Below are 21,207 nucleotides of genomic sequence, written 5' to 3'. Positions count from 1 at the left end.
TTGATATGTATAAACTTTTTGTGTACATACACATAATAATAGCTTAATAAACTTTATAGTTAATCTATGATACTAGAATTCAGAAAAGTGTTTTATGTTTAAAGAAATTGAAATATTGTGTGAATTTTTTTTTTAAATTACATCTGAAGGACTAGCTAAAGTTCAACTTAATATCTGCTGCTAAAAACAATTAGTTTATTTGGCTGTAGAGAAGTTTTTGTCAGGAAATCTACATTTTCTTATAACAAACTTATAGCAATTAGTTCAAAGGCAGTGTTACAACTGTTTTCAAATATAATATTTTAAAAAGAAACTAAAAATATTGTAAAAGATTAGTAAAATTGACAGGAATATCATTAAAAAAGGAAACTTTTCATGAAAATTTTTTTTAGAAGCTACATACTAGTAGCATATTTAGGAAAAAGCTTTCATGGCTTCTCAAATGAAAAACATACATGAGGCAATCATAACAGCTTTTCATATTTATATCACTCCCATAAGATATATATTGAAACTTTACTCAGAGTAATTTTATATTCCTTGTCATACTTTGGTTTATTTTCCTTTACAAGGATAAAATATCTATTGGTAAGAATCAAACTAATATCATTTCATATTAATATCAAAATAATAGCATTTCAAAACCAGAAATTCCCAATTAGAATTTTTAGTTCCTAAAATTGTTAATTTGAAGAACATCACAATAATGTAAGATACCATGATTATTTGAAAAACACACTTTTTAAAAAGTTAAGACAGCATCAGAGAATAAGTACAACTGCAAAAAAAAAAAAAGCAGGTAAAATATCTCTATTTTTTTTGGCTAACCATCTACAAGTAGGTTACTTTGCCTATAACAATTAGAATAGAATCAAATGTTTTTAAAGATGCAAATATTTTCAGAAATCTAAGATAGATGTGTCAAGAAATAAGAGTTATTCTGATAACTAGCCTGCAATAGGACAAATCATGGTAACTTCCCATTTTTATTTTGTTAAGATAGAGTTGCAAAAGGTAATTTTACATCCTATTATTCCAAAGGGGTTGAGGCTTTTCTCCCTCTTCTTTCCATGTATGATGATTTTTGGATGTTTTAGTACAGGGCATTACAACAGTGCTGTCTTGTAGTGCACAGCCCAAGGCAACAGCAGCAAGTATTTCCCACAAGGAATGTAAGGAGCTAGGAGGGTACAAGGCTTGAGGAAACAATCTAGAATATCACAATACAGCTTGTTGGTCCTTTCCTCACAAATAACCTTTTAAAACCAAATCCATAATATGCATTTTATCGTCTAAAAATTTTAAGGAGAATCTTTTGTTAAATGTTAACAAAAGAATGACTACCCTAGTTTCCTTTAAAATGCAAACCTTAAAAAGAATTGAACTCTCAAGTCGTTTTGGAAAGTGCTTAAATCATCCGGAGATAAATATCTTTGGTGTCCTTGTTTTCTAACAAATGTTTTTTTCTATTGTTTCCATTAATTTCACCCATATTCGTTTTTTAAAAAAAACAAGGCCCTTATCCTCATCAGCAATACACAGATGTATGATTTAGCATATAAAACCGGTAATTACATACTGATTTACGAAAGATTATTTTTTTTCTCTTTTCGTCAGTTTTCAAGAAGTCTTTCCGTGATTAACTGTAAACAGGAATGGTTTACACCTCAAATTAGAAGCCATTAATTAGCATGACGAAGTCAACGGCAAGATACACAGATAATTTAAATTATTTAATCACTAATCACCTTGGCTAAACTGTGGTATACTCTTTCACTATCCTTCGGGTAGGTTATCGATCTGTCACTAAATTACCTCTAGATCAGTAAAAGATAAATATTAGCGTCTCTTCCTTTCACTCACGTTAACATTATCCCTTCCTGTAAACATTTTAAAAAGCTTTAAGGTTTTTAAATCCCAAATCCCTAATTAGCCATCACTAGCCTTTTTTTGTAATCAGGAAAGAGTATCTGAAGTACAAATCAGGAGTTCGCTTTGCCGTGGTTTAACAATAAAAAAAAAATCTTTTAAAAAACGTACGCTTAAGGCAATGGTAGTAATAAAAGAAATATGCAGAAGTGGCTTCAGCAAATAACGGGTTTCCAAAACGCCAAGTGCTTAACAAAAAGCAGCCCGAACCTCAATTTCAATATACAGCACTCCAATAAATTACACAACACTTGCATAGGCTGCAGAAATAACGCAGGACAAGACTTACACAGATGCCAATCCGCAGCATTTATACACATGCACATGGCAAGAGACAGAAACCAAACACTATCATTCAACTCGGGCAAGACAGTGCGATCCCGAGTTTGCCCAGCGTGAGAGTGCTCTCTGCGTGTATCTGTATGAGCGCGTGAGAGTGCGACCCATCCTCGGGGCATTTCCCCTCTTTGGGCAGTTTTGCTTCATTTGTTTCCTATTTCTGCTACAGAGAAACTAACTTCCATCTCAGCCCCAGCCAGCGCCGCTGAATAGACCCAGTGCTGCGGCACCGTGTGCGTCAGATCCCTCCGCGAATCCTTCCCGGCCCCCTCCCTCCCGCTATCGGCCTCCACAGAGAAAGCGCCTTCCAGCCAACCGGCGGCTTCGGCTCCGACATCTTCTCCGATTGGAAATAAATAAATAAATCGCGCTCCGGGCCAGGAGGAGGGGCGAGGGTCACGCCGTGGCGGGTGCCGGGCGCTGGGGGCGAGGGGTCGGAGGCACTCTTTTTTTTTGTCCCCCGGGTGGGGGGACGGGGACGCGGGCCGAGGACCCCAGAGAACCCCGGGCCAAGGCGGCGGACTCCTTTCTGCGGCGGAGGGATCCACGGCGGAGGCGGCTACGGCCGTAGCCGCTGCCTGAGAGTTGTTGTTTCCTCCTCCTCCTCCTCCGCCTCCGCCGCCGTTGCTTGAATGGTGGAGCCGAGGCTCGGCTCGTGAACACACACTGACAGCTATAGGGCAGGCGGCGGCACCATCCCCGCTTCCCCTCGGCGGCGGGGTGTCCCGCCGGCGGCCCCGAAGTGACCCATAAACATGTCTTGTGAGAGGAAAGGCCTCTCGGAGCTGCGATCGGGTAAGTCGGGGGGCTGCGGAGCCGCTGGCAGCGGGCGATTCCGCCCGCGGTCCCCCGCCCCCCGCCGCCCGGCCGCTCAGTCTGTGTCTCCCCGTCCCTCTCTCCCGCGCAGAGCTCTACTTCCTCATCGCCCGGTTCTTGGAAGATGGACCTTGTCAGCAGGCGGCTCAGGTACGGCGGCGCGCGGCGCGGGCCGGGCCGGCGCTCGCCGCTCTCCGCTCGCGGGCGTGGGGGAGGGAGGCGGCGGCGGCGACGGGGCCGCGGCCCGGGGCGCGGGGCTTAGCTCTCCCCGCTTTGTTGTTGCAGGTGCTGATCCGCGAGGTGGCCGAGAAGGAGGTAAGGGCGGCGGCGGCCCGGCGCGTCCCGCCGCCGCACGTCTGCCCCTGGGCCGCTGCGCCGCCGCCGCCGCCGCCGCCGCCGCCGGGGCGCGGGGCGCGGGGCGCGGGGTCCCTGGCGGGGCGCGGGGCGGGCGGGGGAGGGGATCGGGCGGGCCGGGGCCGGGGGCCGGGCTCACGGGGCGTCTTCTCCCCGCAGCTGCTGCCCCGGCGCACCGACTGGACCGGGAAGGAGCATCCCAGGACCTACCAGAATCTGGTGAGGCATTCACGTCGCAGAGCAAAGAAACTTTTCCCTGAGTCGAATAAAAATTGAATTTCCCGCAATTTTTTACAGAGACAAAAACTTGGCCCCAGAACGTGAAAGCTCCAAAGGCCACGGGGAGGGTTGGTAGGCCGGCATGGGAGGTTCGGGGGGCAATGGCTGGGGGTCCCGCACCCCCGGGCCGCAGGGGCTGCGGACAATTTATTTGTGATATTTTGTTAATGTGCTAGAAATAAAGATACGTCATGAGTGTTGTGCAGTGCAAGGCCGGAGGAGGAGGGGCCGGCGCGCGCGTCCGTGCGGTCGCGGCGGCGCGCTCAAGGCGGCGGCGGCGGCGGCAGCGAGAGCAGCGCGAGCTGCGCGAGGAGGGAGGGCGCGCAAGCTCGCTCGCTTTGCACGCGCGGCCGGCTCGGCTTTCTCCTGCCCTACACAATAGCTGGTGACTAACTGCTTCGAAGTGGCATTAGCATTTCACAAGCAGGCTATTCAGCCGCTGCGGAACCTTGGCAAGACTTTTCTTTTTCTTTCTTTCTTTCTTTCTTTTCTTTTTTTCTTTTTTCTTTTTTTTAGATGTGGTCGTTCCTTTCTTTTTCTTAAATTCAGAACTGGGTGTTTTTTTTGTTTTTGTTTTTTTTTGTTTTTTTTTTTAATCCGAGGAGTTCGGGTATGTGATGATAGTTGGCTAGCGGCGCGTTTTTGCCAGAACATATTTGCCTAAGTGTAAAACCAGAAGTTTTAACAGGCTTTCTCTAATTTTTTAATTCTCTTGGTATGCCCCCCCCCCTTTTAGTTAAAAACTATTATTGAAGGACATTGGGGAGTTATCAAATATCTACTGTAGGATGGAACTTATTGATAAGTTTTTTGTGTTTATATTGCGATATATTTTGTTTAATAGATTGGAAAATACCTGTTTTTCTAGTTTTGTGGGTTTTCAACGTTAATATTTTAGTAATTTCTAAAAATTGCTTCCCAAAAGTGACCTTCCGTTTTTAGTATTGTGAATAGAAAAGTAGTTATTGTAAAGTTTAGTTTAAAAGGAGCTATGCTTTCCATTGTATTTTCTTTGCCTAAACTGATTTAAGTTGTTTATATGAATGTGTGTGTAAGACAATTAAAGCAATCACACCAAGGCATACCAAGCTTTTGAAATTTAGGCAGTGCACTGAGTTTATGAGATTTGAGATACTTATAATTACTAATGTTACCTCATCAGGGCCACTGTAATGATCAGGAAGTTTCACCTAATTCAGAATGAATGTCTTATGTGAAGTGAAGTCATGAGCATAATTTTGAAAGCTTTTATTTTATTTTGGGTATAGTACATCTCCTAGCTTTTGTGTGCTTAAGTCTCTTATTTAATGTCAGTTATAGATGATTGCTCACAGCTGTTAAATACTAAGGGTACTTTAGTTTAATAAATCTAATGGAGACTTAGCAGTGTATTCATTTCCACACTTAAGTTGTGTCATTTTTCAAGTAGTGATTTAGGGTAGTTTTATATTCAATACTTAGTTAAAATGAATTGAGTTTGAAGTAGTTCAAGATTTACTAACCAGTATTTGAAAATTTTATTGTTATAAATATTTGACAAAAATTGTAAGTGGATTTCTATGTCTTCCATGCTATTTGAGAAAATTATCACAAGGGTGATAATATTCCATTTTAAAGATGGGGGGTAGGTTTTACAAAATATCTTTTAAGTGCAAGTCACTGAGAATTGCTGTTTTCTTGAGACCTTCAGTAATGTTACTTTTTTTTTTTTCCAATGAAGCAGCTAATTGTGATTCCTTCTAGGAATCATTTAAAATTTTTGACTGTGATTTAATTGGGGAAGGGGAGAAGTGTTTCTCATCTTCCACATGTTAGAATTTATATTCCTAGTCTGTTTTTCAGATTTAAAGTACAGTAAGAATTGTCTGTGTGTTACTTATCAAAATCAGCCTGTTTTGCATGCAAGTGTTTTTTCTTGCTTTCAGAGTTTTCAGCTTACTAGAACAGTCTTGTTGGCATACTCATAAGGCAGTTAAAAGTTATTATTAAACTCGGGAGTTTGATTCATTTTCTCTCTTTCATTCAGCATATTGCTTACTGTGTATACTGGATGCAAGGCACCATGGTTTAAGGTGCTTTCATATCCCTCCAAATATATATCTATGTATGTGGCTACATGGGTTAACTTCATTTTTTTTTTTTTTTTTTTTGAGACTTAGTTTTAAAAATGTTCTGGATTACCAGGTTTTTGAGCACATTTTGTTTTGTTGTTTGATCCTGAAATTTTGTGTCTAAGTGAGCACATGCTCATTTCTTTTGCAGTTTTATTGTTTTAATTTACTCTTATGACTTAAAACAAGTTTTACTTTGTTGTGTATCAAGTTGAATTTATTCAATAATGGTTGAAGACCATTAGGTGAGTAAAACTAATTTATGTAGCTTCTATTTCTGCCTGGGAATGATTGATATATTAACTGATAAACTGAGCACTATTTTAAATGGGGAAAATTCAAATGTCAAATTGCAAGTTCTAGAAAAATTAGAAAATCTTAGCAAGTTAGGAAAGGGTGTATATTTGTACTTATGAGTTAAAAAATGGGCACTGATCAGCATTTTTAGTTAGCCTGCAGATAGAATCACAATGATTGGATTTCAGTTAAGAATATGGAGTTTAAAGAGCAGTATTAAAGTTGATAGTTAAAAAAATAAAATAAAACCAGTGCATTTATTTCAGGTGTGATTGAAATAGGAAATATTCATAATCCAAGCATTATTTTTGCTTTTGGTATTATAAAATATGACTAATTGTTACCATCTATGTTGAGTTTTAAAACATTCTTAACAAAGTGAATGAAATTTGATAGGATATTAAAGTTTGTTTTGGCACTGATATAATTTTATTCAGATTATATAAATTTTTAAAAACATTAATTTTAAAGCAGAAGGGCATTTTTCAAATATTTGTCAGAATCTTATTTTTTAAATGGAACCAAGTATATAGGTGAACTTTTTATAGAATAAGAAAAAAACATTTTTTTGGACAAAGGAAAACTGTTGTCATTTGTTTCTTAGTTTGAGTAATTGAACTAGTTGGTTTATTAAGTGTGCTTTCTAGTTGTCACTTTAGAGATGTCTGCATATTTCTAACATCTTATGGGAGAAATTTTTAGTAGACCCTTTAGTAGGTTGAGAGTCAGGAGATGTGTATTGTATCTTAAACACTGCTGACAGCTTGCAGGTAATCTTGGGAAAATCTTGGCATTTCTCTTTTCCCTAGTTATCTTATTTGTGAAAGAGTGGATTGAAATTTTTCTAATCTGAAATTCTGTGATTTTGAACTAGAAGTAGTAGTGTTGTTTTTAAGTGCTCAATTGTTTCATTCTTGGAGTTTAATTTTCCAAAATTGAAAAGTAGATCTGGAGAAACCTTGCACGTTAGAAAATTAAATAAACACTTTTCATAATGTTATTTTTTGGTTGCAGTATGTTTTGTAAAGATGAAGATTTTTGAGGCACTTAACCTTGTTGTAGAATACATCTTTGTTGCTCCGTAATTATGTTTTCCACATGGTTTAAGTACTGGTTTTCATAGATTATTGGTAGTCTCAAATTCACAGTTGAATAGGAACCCTGAATAGGATTTACTTAAGTATATATCTTAGGTATGCATTTATTTAGAGGATGCTGATTAATGTGGAAGTTAACATATAAAACCTAGGAGATAAGTTTTAGAAAAATAGGTAACATATGACACGTTTTTAAAAAATATTTTTTATAGTAGATGGACCAAATACCTTTATTTTGTAAGTTCCTTACATGTGCCATGCGAGCGCTCTACCAACTGAAGCTATAATCCCAGCCCCATGTGACAGATTTTTGAGTCAGGAATTCCCACCCTCTATTGAGGTACTTTCAGGACTTAGCCTATGTCTGTCTCTTTTGGAAGGGATGGAGCAGCATATGATGAGTTACATGTGGGGTTTTTTGGCTTGTTTTTAAATTATCAGTGAAATAGAAACTTAGACTAAAATAGGGCTTTAATATCTCACAAACATAATGAATAAAATGTTATGTGGGAGTAGTATATGGGGAGGTGCTGAAGGAACAGAACTAAATAATTTCTTACACATTTAATTATTCTGTTAGTACTTGTACCTTTGAAAAATTTTTGAGGCATTTACAAAAATTTTAAGTGAAATAAGTACATTAGATTCTTAATATTTTGACTCCCATTGCAAAATGGCGTGAACATAAAGGGGAGTTGAATTGTTCTTACCTAAACACCGTGTTTTATATAATTTTTAGGAGACAACATAGTATTGAAAGGGTCCACTTTTCTGATCTGTAAAATGGGTTAATAGTTCCTACCTTTTAAAGATTCTGAGTAGTAATTGATGGGCATGAATCATGTGCTATGTAAGGGTTGGGGTTTGCTTTATAGAATTTTAGTAATAGTTTTACAGAACTTTAGTAATGGTAGTAAAGATTGTTCTAATTATAGCTTTAGGGTGTTAAGTTTTCTTTTAAAGCATTTTTATTTCAGAAACAATTATGTATAATTTTTCAAATATAGCAGTTATAGTATCAATAACACCATTTTAAGAACATCAGAAGGTACTATTAGTATATTTTTTAGGATCAGGGATGAAATGATTAAGCCTCAGAAATAAATAAAAAAAATTGGTAAATATAAAAAATAAATTACTTTTTGGATAATAGACCTTTAGAAAAAATATGTTGCTAATTCTAAATGTAACTTTTGGTGTGGAACAATGAACAATAAGGAATATTTGGGTGATTGAAATATCCTGAATTGATGAAGCTTTTTTCTGTTGGTAGTGATCACAAGACAAAAGTAAGGGAGCTTGGCTCTTTCATCTGGCTCCTTCTATGTATAAATTTGTGGAATTCAAAACCACAATAGCTTGTAATCTTCTTAGAAATTATCAGAGAGGTATTTTGTCAGTCTTTTGTTTAAAGAGAAACAATTTAATAGAGACTTTGGAATTAATTCTTTAAGTTAGTTTTAGGGTAAATAAATCCAGAGTCAATTTTTGTTTAATTCAGAGTTTTTTGAAAGATGGACCCCAAGTTTTTGATTTTGTTATACTTGTTTTGATTTTGTTATACTTGTTTTGGAAATTCCTCTCACCTACTGAAGTCATTTTTTTTCTTACCCCAATTTCGTGATTATATATTATATGTCACTGTGCAATTGTGACAAAATTGTATCCTTTGCAACTTAGGTTGGACAAGTAATACCAAGCAGGTTAATTTCATTCTTACTAGTATTCTAGAAGTCATAGAAAAATAACTGTAATATTAAGCCAGCTATCCTTTATTTAGCAGAGAGTACTATACCATGTCTATTTTACTTTCTGTTTCAGTGAACTTTTTATTGACTTCAGGAAAATCATGTATTATATAAGAATATTAGAAAAAAAATAGAAAACTAGTTATTCTAGGATTTTAAGTTACTCTTCTAATTATATCTAAAAACAATAAAGAAAATTAAATAATAGGAGTCAAATTTACCATTTTAGAAATAAAATTTAAATTTGTGAAGATTTTTAGTTTTGTGAGAGGCTCTTTTGGTGAAATTATGAATAATTTGGTGAAAGTTAATTACTTTGGAATTAATGAATTATTGAGTGTATGGGATACAAAGCAGTGTCAGTCAGTATTCCATAGCAAATTGGTGAAAATTATAATTTTTTTATCTGAATGGAATTTGAGAACACAGTACTGAAAAATCAACAGTTATAATATTGGAAGCTTTATATACATATAAAATTGAGCATCTTTGGTTACCACAGAGAAGGTAGTCATCAGTTGCTTACCATCCATACTAAAAGCAGTCTTGGAGCTTCAACATTACAGATGGAAAAGGATGATTGAATCAAAAATTTTGATATTAAGGAAATTTAGGTGGTTGTATAGTCTGGCATAACTTATGCTTAAACTGAATTGTAATGAGACTTGTATTATAGACCCTAGGTTATCTATGGCAGTGCAGATGTTGGTAGTACTAGAGAATCCATGGATTTTGAATGTTAGCTGGCCTGGCCTGTGGTCATATTGGTTTGACCTATTTGATCTCTTTCACTGATACAAAACAGGCACACACTTGTCTGGGCAGGAAGTATGATATAAAAATGCAAAAAAAAAATTAATGGGTATCACTTAATTTTGGTTTATTTCTGGGGTGTGGAAATACCAAATTTTAGGCAATTTGGTGAAACATGCTTGTCTGAAACAATTTCAGTGTCATTGTACATGAAGTAATAGTTATTTTGAGTGCTGAAACTGAAACATTACTAAAAAACGAAACTGGTTGTATTCTTAATATTTTAAGAATTGAAGGATTTTTCCATCTTTAAATTAGTAGACAGTGATTTTTTCACCTGATTTAATACTAGTGTTAAATCAAAATGTAATGTACATGATGTCTTAAAAAGGATTTCTTATTGCACAAATTTTGCTTAGCAAATTTGACTTGACTTAAAAATGAAACTTCAAATGTTTTGTCACGCATGTGTGTGTGTTTATATGTGTTTTAAGTGAGTTTTAGTAGAGTATTCCTAATTTGGTTTATGGAAACCTTGATTCTAAATAGGTTTTGGTTTTGTTTTATAAGCAAGATGCAATCAGATTGTAATGAATAAAATATGTAAGAGTGTGTTTTGCATTCTGTTCAAATGACAAATTTTTATTGGTATTTGTATTGATAATTTGAACTGAATTACTAAATGAGTTCTTCATGGTTGAGTAAATTGTGGAAATAAGACTTTCAAGCTGTTTTTTTTTTTTTTAAATTCACAATTACTTAAGAGTAAATAGACCGCCAAGTTTAATTATGATACTTTAATAAGGTTCTATATTAATTCTCATACATTTCTAGTTATAAAGAAATTATAGGCATTTAAGAGTTCTGAAAATAGTTAACTTAAAGGATTTGACTTGACATGTAGGCTCTAATAACTTTTTAGTGATCAAGCTTGTGTGATGATGAGGGGAGATTAAAGTTCTGAGGAGGAATTAGTAATGTAATAAAAATTATAAACTTGTAATTAGGAAACGTGGGCTTGATTCACTTTTTAATTTTTTAAATGTATGTCCTTCAACAAATTGTGTTACTTTTGAACTTCAGCTTTCTTTACTTATGAGATAGGGAATCCTTCAGTTTATTTGATAATGATGTTTAAACAAGTTTCAAAACAGTGACACAAATTAAGTATCACTCTGTGGAGAAGCTATTACAGCAAAAAAAAAAAAGTCAGAAATATGTATTTAGCTATAAAGATTATAGATAAAAATTAACCCATACTTTGTTATAATAGTAACAGATTTATAATTGTTGAAGTTTGGAAATTTCGAGAATATTAGGTGCTGTCTTATAGAGTAATTAAATAGTAAATAGTTTGTAATTTTATCATAGACTAGAATAGTCATAAAAATAAGAATTGTATTCCATTATACTAGTGTTAAATCAAAATGTAATGAACAACAGAGGTCTTTAGGTTGGACAGAATTGTGAAAAGAAAGTGAAATGCTGGGCTGGGGATTTAGCCCAGTGGTAGATTGCTTGTTTAGTATGTGTGAGTCCCTGAGTTTGAACTAGCAGTGAAAACAACAACAAAAAAATGGGAAAAAAATATCCAAAAAACTGACATTTTATGAGTATTGAAGACATAAGGATGAAGTGAATAGCCAAGACAAGACAGATTATACTGGTGCCAAACATTAGTTGGATCTTATTTTCATAAAGTCTTAATTGGTCTAACCTTATTTTAAACAATTTGTTGAAAAGATATTCAAAACTTTTCTCCCTATTTGAGGGGTTTTTCCCCCCCAACATAAAGGGTCAACATGTAGTTCATGATATGGAGTATAGCTGATTCTCATGGTCAGGTTCTATGCTAAGAACATCATATGTTGAAAATAATTTAATAAATTATGACTACCTTCTGATGTGATGGCTGTTGCATGCCAATTCATATAGATGAGGGGACACTGAAGTTTAAAAATATTTTCTCCAGCTGGTTATGTCTGTAATCCCAGTAACTAGGGAGGCTGAGGCAGGAAGATTGAGAGTTCAAACCCAGCCTCAGCAACTTATTGAGGCACTTAGCAACTCAGTGAGACCTCCCCCCCCCCCTAAATAAAATACAAAAAAGACTGGACATGTGGCTCAGTAGTTAAGCGCCCCTAGGTTCAATATCTGGTAACAAAAGAGTGTTTTCTCCATGCTCCTGGTTAGCAAGTTTAAACCCAGGATGTTTGTATCATATTTCCTTCAAAATTACTAATTTTTCTTTAAAAATTACTAAGGAAAGTTCTTAATGATGTCTGGTGGAAAGCAGTGTCTTTCAGATCCTTTATATTGTATTAAGTTTTAACAGTACCTTATGATAATGGCAAACTTTTCTTGGCTAGAAAGGATAGCTGTTTATATAAAATAACATACTAAGCCAGAAGGAGTTTGTTTAGATAAAGATGCAGGATAATAAGCCGTTCAGCTCAGTTTCTTTCCATTTTCCTTCTAGGCTTCACAGTTCACATCCTCAAAAGATGATCGTAGTATTCAAATTCCACTTGAAATTCTAGAAATAGTTTTATGTAAAATGTGAGAGAGGAATGATAAGGGTCTATGATTTGGGACAAGATGGACAAGGGATGAAGAGAGTTGCCTCTGTTTCACAGAGTTCTGTAATCTTTGCTCTTAGAAACATAGCTAGAACTGTGGATTATTCTTCAGAGGAATAGTTGGTATACTATAGCTGTTTTGGATAAATTGTGTAAGAAACTTGTTTTGTAAGACCTGAGATAAGAATGACTTTTTAAAAATTTTTAAAGTTTTTTTTTTTTTTAATGTAAATAGTAGGTAGCTCCTGAAACCTAAAATCTGACCCATGCTTGCTGATCTGTACTTTGGATAATGTAGCATGATATTTTAAAAAAGAATACCTTTGTTTAATTCATATTTTAACCATTAATTATAGACAGGTAACCAAAGATTTCTTTTACCATAGCAAGTAATTCTCAATTGAGAATGGAGTTGGAAGGTATATAAGAAGTTTGAAAAAGCTTCCATGAGCCTCTGGTTAAGCCTGTAGAGTAGTGAATCTCAATGGGGTAGCATCAGGGGTAGCATCCATAAAGCAGGCTCTTCATGGAGGGAAGAGATAAACGGGTGTTTGTTCATCAAAAGGGGCATGTGTTAAATTTGAGCACAACTAATAAGTGGTCATTTGAAAATTTTTTATAGTAATCAAATTTTAAGGGATTAGTAACTTTAATCCATTTATAACAAATTTCAAATTAAAAAATAATCTTAAAAATGTTAGGTTTGTCACATTGAATTCTTACGGCCATTTTAGGAGGCTTTTTAGGATTGTCAACATATCACTGTAGTTGTATCTTCTACTTTTACCCTTAGATTTTAAAAGAGAGTATTCCCTTTAGCCTATAAGCATTTGTGCTTTTATTCTATTTTTTTTTTTTTTTTTTTTTTAGTAGTGAAAGTGAATGGTAAAATATTTTTTTTTTCTGGCTTAGTTGACAACTATTCAAAATATCACTTGTTTTTCTCTTGCCCATTAGTACATAAATACATTTTGAAGCATTAGGTAATTCATGAGGCAGTATGAATGTAAGTTCTAATGCTAGAATATCTTAATTTGACTACCTCTACTATACAGTTATTGTGTGTAACCACAGAATGGTTGCTGTATTTTTTGGGAAATAATTTCTTTATGGAATAGGAATAGTAACAGTACGTAACCACATTTACCGTAGGGCCTTGCATTTATAGTGTGGGATCAATATGTTAGTTATGTTAGTGGGTTATTAATCATATATTTATGTATATATATTTAATCAAATATATTTATGCATAATCATTTTTTTCATACTTAGTTTTATAATTTGGTCATACCTTTATGTGTTGAATATCTTAAAAGTTTGAAAACAGCTACTATGGTTACAGAAAGCACTGAGTCTTACTAAATAATAGTGTACAACAGATACTGAGAATCCAAATATAGTCATGTATTAAGGATTTTATTACAATGTGACTTAATGTCTTCCTTTTAATAATTTTCTAATAAAATAAAAAGCTAATTTAAACTAAAAGCCTTAAGTTAAAATTAAAGATGAGGTTCCTACTAACTTGGAAATTAAAAGTCATTTGTAGGGCTGGGGCTGTAGATCAGTGGTAGAGTGCTTGCCTTGCATGTGTGGGGCACTGGGTTCAATCCTCAGCATCACATAAAAAAAAATAAAGATATTTAAAAAAAGGTCATGTGTAACAATAAACAGTTTTAACTGTTAAAAGTTGTTTTACATTTTAAATGGTCATAGTGACATGGCTTAATATTTATGAAGAACATGAGTATAATTCATGTGTTTATAAAGAAGGTTTAGAACAAGGCAGTAGAAAAGTATACTTTTATTTTTTAAAAAGTTTGCTTGCTATATGTGTGTGTACATAAAGTAGTTGAGAGCAAAAAAATTCAGGGCCCCTGTTTTTTTTTTTTTATAGTTTCTGGTAAAATAGAGAAGAAAAGCCTCAGATATATAATCTTAAACTCTAAATGCATAATCACAAACTGATGTGAATTAAAAAGGAATCATGGAAAGTGCAACAGAGAAAAGAGTCTTTGTAAAGAACAAAGGAAGTTACATTGGAGGGACTATCTGAAGCATATAGAAGAGTTGTTTGGACAAGAGGGGTGTCAGAAATGCAGAAAGTGTGCCACATGGGAAAAGCCTGACAGGAAAGAGTATAGGTAAAGAACCTGAAAGAAGTCCATTGTATCTGAATTGTGGAGTGAGAGCTAGAGTGGGGAATGGGAATGTGCCAGATAAGTAGACCATTTTAGGAATTTGGATCAGTATCTAAAAAGAGCAAGGAAAGCTTCTGTAGTGTTTTAAGTTTAGAGGTGACTTGATCAAATGTGTGTTTCGGAAAGAATTTTATGTGCAATATAGAAAATAGAGTTGGATAAGGTGGAAGGCATGAGTAAGTATGGGAAAGATAGAGTTTGTTGCGAAGATGATTTGAACTTTTGGGCAGGCTGTTATTATGGAGATAGAGGTAGATAGGTTTAAGAATAAGAAGAAAAAGTCAGGTGGATTTGGTGACAGATTGGATACTGGGGGTGGGGTAGGTGGGAGGCCCAAGCAGTGAGAAAAGTTATGACTCCTTGTTCCAGTTTTAAGTTTGGAAAGATAGTGTTGATGTTCATCAAGGTAGTGAACGTTTTGGGGTCAGTGTTGAATTTTGGGAGGAAAAGAGGGTCTGGATTTGGGTTCTGGGACCTAGAACTTTAAGGAACTTCATTTAATGGCTAGGTAGAAGAGGATAAGCCTATAAAGGACAAAGAGAAGGAATGGTTAAAGAGATAGGAGGAAAACCAAGGAGTATGTCAGATGTTAAGAGAACATAGGGTTTGCAAAGGAGTGAATGAAAGTTCAACTGGGTTAGAGATACTGAGATAGTATAGATTTGTCAACAATTAAGTAAGGTGAACTTTTACTAAGAGCCCTTCTAATGTCAGGAGGATGAAAGCTTGTATGGAGTAGGTTGAAGTGAGAGTGAGAGATGAGACGAGACTGACCATAGACTATTTTTTAAAAACCATGTTTCTAAAGAGGAAAAGAAAGGGAAAGTGATAGCTGGGGTATTAATGTTGAGAAGGGATGGGTTAGAGAAGTCAAGTCAGGATTTTTGGTTTTTGCCCAAGTTGAAAGCAGAGTGAGCATGTTTAAATGTAGGTGGAGATGTTAAGGAAGGGGGAAACATAAGGATTGTGGAGGACTGATTTATAGTTTAGGATTTCCATTAAGTTAGAGAATTTGGTTGTTGGGATAGTTCATTTAGGTGTTGGTATAAAATACTTTTGAGTTAGGATTCAAAGCATTAGGGGGATTAGATCTTAGATATTAATAGGGGCAATTATGTTAATAAGATGTAGGATAAATACAGATGCTGGTGGCCTTATAGATTTTATGAGAAAACAGCTTCAGCTTTGCCCTCTTGGATAACATATCTTGAAAAAAATCAGGGTTGGGGAAGAGAACTGACTCAAAACAGTTATTTCTTGGGAGAGCAATGATAATACAGAACGTTTTTAGTCTGTTTTCAGCATTCTTTCCAGAGATCCATTTGTGATCCTCTTGTGGCAAATACCCCAGAGAGTGCTAAGAGGAACCAAGTGTAGAGTCAGGCATTGAGATTTGTATCCCTGATGCTTAAGTAAGAATGCTTTGTAACTTTGTTTTGTCTAAAATTTTGTTTGAAAATGTGTTTTGTGGCTTTAAAAAGTGACTAAAACCATTAGAATCATTAGACTATGTAAATATAAAATATTTTTTGCTTTATTTTTATGTACTAGGATAGGTGTTGAAAATGTTTTGGTTTTTTAGCAGTGAAGTAGTAATTTTTACATTTTCTTTTTTAAAAAATATTTTTATTAGTTATTGATGGACCTTTAATTATTTGTTTATATGTGGTGCTGAGAATTGAACCCAGTGCCTCACACATGCTAGGCAAGTGCTGTACCACTGAGCCACAACCCCAGCCCCAATTTTTACATTTTCTCATGTGTTTATTTATCTAATAGTTTATTAAGCACTTAACTTCAAGTACTACATTAGATACCATGTAGACAGATAAACAAGGTTTAATCCTATATCTTTTATATAGGATATGAACAAGTTAACCAGCAGTTTTAGTATTAGTGAAAGAGTCTCTTGAATCCCCAGATTGGGCAAGGACCTGTGTGTTTCTGTGAATGAGAATCATAGATATTAGATTTCCACTGAAGGTTAAGTATCAAGTTTATTAAGAACAATTAATTTGATAAATACTACAGAATGCCAGGAGATGAAGGAACATTTGAAAAGGAATATAATGTCCTACAGGAACACAAAGAATGTACATAAAGAAGGGGCAGAGTTGTGAATAGGTCATGGAAGTCAGTGAGGCATATAGATTAAAACATGAAAGAGATTGAGGTGTGGAAGTGGGTGTGTAAAAAGAAGATTGCCAGCATAGGAATCAGCTTCTATAAAGTCTCAAAAGCTGGAGAAAAAATCAGGAGTTTAAGAACTGAAGTGAAAGTTGATTTTTGAAAAATCAAAATATATTATCAAAGAAAGCTTTAGACAAAGTGACTCATAAAAAAGATAGAATTCTGAAGTACAGATTTTCAGGTTCTGTACCTGAAAAGATATTTTTGCCAGCAGCCTATCAACAGGATCATCACAGAACTGAAGTTAGTAAGTAATGAACTTTATTTTTTTGAAGTATAATTTTGGTGGGTGGTGTGGGTACCAGAGATTGAACTCAGGGGTACTCAACCACTGAGCCACAGCCTCAGCCCTATTTTGTATTTTTATATTTTATTTAGAGACAGGGTCTCACTGAATTGCTTAGTGCCTTGCTTTTGCTGAGGCTGGCTTTGAACTCTGGATCCTGCTGCCTCAGCCTCTTGAGCCACTGGGATTACAGGTGTGTGCCACCACACACAGCTGAAGTATAAATTTTTAAAGGAATTTTGAGCATTTAAGAAATTACATTGAAATAATTATCACATATAAGTTTAGAACTGAAAGGGACCTTAAAAATATTCTAGACTTTTTCATTTAAATTTTATCTTTTACAACTTTTAAATTTTGTTTTTAATTGACATATAAATGTTTCTACATATTTATGAGGTTACAGTGTATGTTTTTTTGTTTTTTTGTTTTTGTACTAGGGATTGAACCCAGGGTACTTTACCACGGAGCTATATCCCCAGTCTTTTTATTTTGAGGCAGAATTTGCTGAGTTGCTGAGACTGGCAACTCCTCCTCCTTTAATCCTTCGTATTGCTGGGTTCACAGGCATGCACAACCCACCCGGCCACTGTGTTATTTTGATACATATATACCTTATGTGGTGATCAAATTAGGGTATTTAGCATATCTATCACCTCATAAATTTATCATTTCTTTATGGCTAAGAACATTTAAAGTCTTCCCTCTAGCTATTTTGAAATATTTTGGTAACCATAGTCACCTTACTATGTAGTAGAGTTGAAGAACCTACTGGAAAAGATCAGAAAAAAGTGTAAATATAGTTTTAAGTTCTCATATTTTGTTACATTTTCTTCTAAATACTTTTTAATGTCAGGTTTTTAAATTTTTTTTTTTTAGTTGTTGATAGACCTTTATTTTATTCATTTATTTATATGTGGTGCTGAGAATCGAACCCAGTGCCTCACATTGGTCAGGCAAGCGCTCTACCTCTGAGCCACAATATCAGCCCAAATGTCAGTTTTATTTAATCATACTAGCAGTTTCTGGAAAATGTTCTAAGTGAATATGATATTATGGAAAAAAGGGGTGTTGTAGCTAAAGTTTAGAAAATTGTGGTTGAAATAAAATTAAATAGATGTATCTGAAGATTTCTTAATGTCAGTGGACTTTTAAAATCTCCAACTAGGTATGTAGTGTGAAAATTTGCATTATGCATGTTTTATTAGAACCCATTTTTGTAAAGTTTTTGATTCTGCCAAGACTTTTTAACTACCTACTATGTGCCGGACTCTGCAGTTTAAAATGATCAAAGTGTGACAGTATGACTCCATCTTATCCACAACAGCAGGATGTTATGATGAAGAGTAAGATGGGTTTCCCTTTTTGGCTCCAGCTTAGTAGGAAGTGTAATAACCAACTTTTAAAGAATATCACTCATGGTCTTGTGCAGTGGTGTGTTACAGATAATACAGGATGGAATGAAATGGTTTAATTCCTTATCTACTCCTCATTAGTCTTATCATAAAAAATTGATCTTAAAAACTCATGAATTGGAGAGCAGTTTTGAAACTGCTTGGTCTCAGAACCCCTTTACACTAAATATTATTGAGGTCCCTTTATGTGGGTTATAATTTATTGGTATTTACCATAATAGTGACTTAACCACTTAACACATTAGAAGCCTAGTGAATACTTTCATGTTAATACAAATAATAGTATAAATTTTATAAAAACTTCTGTGAGGAGAGGTGTTGTTTTACATTTTTGTCGATCTTTCGTGTCTAGATTAATACAGGACTGTTAGAATTCCATATCAGTTTATACATTCAATCTTTGTGATATCTGAAGTCATATATGTAGTAAAAAAGGAAATGCAGTATCAGTGGTATTCATTTTTTTTAATCTGTAACACCTCCAGGGGTTTCTAGAACATGCTTTTGAAAACACCTTTTATGGTGCAGTTAGGTACTTAACTGACATAATGGCTGGGGATGTGGCTCAAGCGGTAGCGCGCTCGCCTGGCATGCATGCAGCCGGGGTTCGATCCTCAGCACCACATACAAAGGAAGATGTTGTGTCCGCCAAAAACTGAAAAATAAATATTAAAAAAAAGAGTATAAAAATATCAGCATTTCATAATTGGTTTCAAATGCTAACAGAAATTAATCAGTGTTTTGGAGTTGTTCCTAAAGTTTTTATGGTAGTTAGGTTTATTTTATATTTGAAACTTGACTAAAGCAAGAGTTGGAATTTTGCCTTTAATAAAAGATTTTTGGTAAGTTATAAAATTCGGTGTAGATATTAAGTGTTCTTAAATTTTGTAATGAGAATATAAACTTGTCAATTATTTAATTCTTTTTTTTTTTTTTTTAGAGAGAGAGAGAATTTTAATATTTATTTTTTAGTTATCGGCGGACACAACATCCTTTGTATGTGGTGCTGAGGATCGAACCCGGGCTGCATGAATGCCATGCGAGAGCGCTACGGCTTGAACCACATCCCCACCCCCAATTATTTAATTCTTAATTATTCTGGAGATTTTCTTCATAATATCAGGGTCTCAAAAACATTTATTGTCTTTTATAGTTGGATGATTTTTTTCTTTGGTTGTTTCTTAAAGTTCTTGAAAAATCCAAGTGATAAACTGAAATATATAGTGCTATGTTTTTTAGCATTGGCATTGATTAGCATCTGTTAATTCATATATTGCTACATTTAGATTAGTTTTTAGCTTTTTTTTTTTTTTTTTTTTTTTTTGGTCTTCAGCGGACTAAGTGATGGTTAATGCGGCTATTTTTTATGAAACAAGTGGTTTTACATTCCACTTGAGTAAAACAAAATATTGACTAGCCAAAGTGTATTTTATTTAATGTAAAGAATTATATAATTTTACGTAACAAATATTTTTGTTTGTCTTTCACATAATAGGTGAAATATTACAGACATCTAGCACCTGATCACTTGCTGCAAATATGTCATCGACTAGGACCACTTCTTGAACAAGAAATTCCTCAAAGTGTTCCTGGAGTACAAACTTTATTAGGAGCTGGAAGACAGTCCTTGCTACGTACAAATAAAAGTAAGAAAATTTTCCAGTATAATTTAGACATTCTTTTTCTCACTTTGTTTTTGTGTCCTATCTTTGTATTCACAAAAATATGTGTGTTTAATAGGCTGCAAGCATGTTGTATGGAAAGGATCTGCTCTGGCTGCATTGCATTGTGGAAGACCACCTGAGTCACCAATTAACTATGGTAGCCCACCCAGCATTGGTGAGTTGAGTTCGTTTTGTAATTGACATCCTCTTGGTAAATAGTATTTGAAAATAAAAAGTTTTTTTATTTACTGTGCTGTCACAGAACCTCATATTATATGCATCAGCATTCAAAGAGGAAAGAACTATCAGATTTTTTCTTACATTAATAGTGTTAATAACAAAGTCATAATAATGTGTAATTATGGAACCATATACATTGTTCCTTGTGTAAGCTAATTAGCTCTTTAGTGATTTATTTTTACAAAACTTTTTTACTAAACTGGATGTTATTAGATTGAGTTTAGTATGTCAGTATCACAATTCAGATTTGTTACTGTAGAAAACAAAAGCAGTTTGATTATCTGTAAGTCCTGTGCATATTTTTGTCTATAAAATTTCAAAGAACTGTTGCAGATAGGTCTTCCTCTTGAGTTCAATATTTCTTTCACTTCAACTATTTCTAGATCCTTGTTTTACCTGGGATTGATATAGCATTTTCTGAACTAGACTTAATTGCTTCCATTTTCCACCTTTCTTCCTTCCAGCATACTATGTGACACTGTGATAGTAATCTTATTCTGTTCTCCCTTTATTGTGTCTTTCTTTTACTCAAGAACGTATGAACAAGTTGATTATAAATTTTTTTTTCAGTTTTTAAAAATTTTTTATTTCTTTTTCTTTTTTTTATTATTAGTTGTTCAAAACATTACAAAGCTCTTGACATATCATATTTCATACATTTGATTCAAGTGGATTATGAACTCCCATTTTCACCCCGTATACAAATTGCAGAATCACATCGGTTACACATCCACGTCTTACATACTGCCATACTAGTGTCTGTTGTATTCTGCTGCCCTTCCTATCCCCCCTCCTCTCCCCTTTCTCTACCCCATCTATCATAACTCATTTCTCTCTCATGTATTTTTTTCCCTTTCCCCTCACTTCCTCTTATATGTAATTTTGTATAACAATGAGGGTCTCCTTCCA

General features: G+C 34.9%; 1 protein-coding gene across 2 annotated transcripts in view; it reads left to right on the top strand.

Moving 5' to 3' along the window:
* The first annotated feature begins 1,694 nt into the window (after positions 1–1,694).
* The window catches only part of PHIP (PHIP subunit of CUL4-Ring ligase complex), a 138,684-nt gene continuing 119,171 nt past the window's right edge, over positions 1,695–21,207 (top strand). Inside the window, exons 1-6 of one of the 2 annotated variants that reach the window (XM_081294678.1) lie at positions 1,695–3,063; positions 3,176–3,234; positions 3,370–3,399; positions 3,598–3,657; positions 19,890–20,040; positions 20,135–20,233. In XM_081294678.1, coding sequence (XP_081150804.1) covers positions 3,024–3,063; positions 3,176–3,234; positions 3,370–3,399; positions 3,598–3,657; positions 19,890–20,040; positions 20,135–20,233 — 439 coding nt within the window. In that variant the 5' untranslated portion in view covers positions 1,695–3,023. The remainder of the gene's footprint in view (positions 3,064–3,175; positions 3,235–3,369; positions 3,400–3,597; positions 3,658–19,889; positions 20,041–20,134; positions 20,234–21,207) is intronic. The other variant, XM_081294677.1, reaches the window with a different exon arrangement.

This window comes from Spermophilus citellus (assembly GCF_964194105.1).
Source record: "Spermophilus citellus genome assembly, chromosome: 5".
Classification (NCBI taxonomy): Eukaryota; Metazoa; Chordata; class Mammalia; order Rodentia; family Sciuridae; genus Spermophilus; species Spermophilus citellus.
This window is presented reverse-complemented; position numbering and strand designations above follow the sequence as displayed.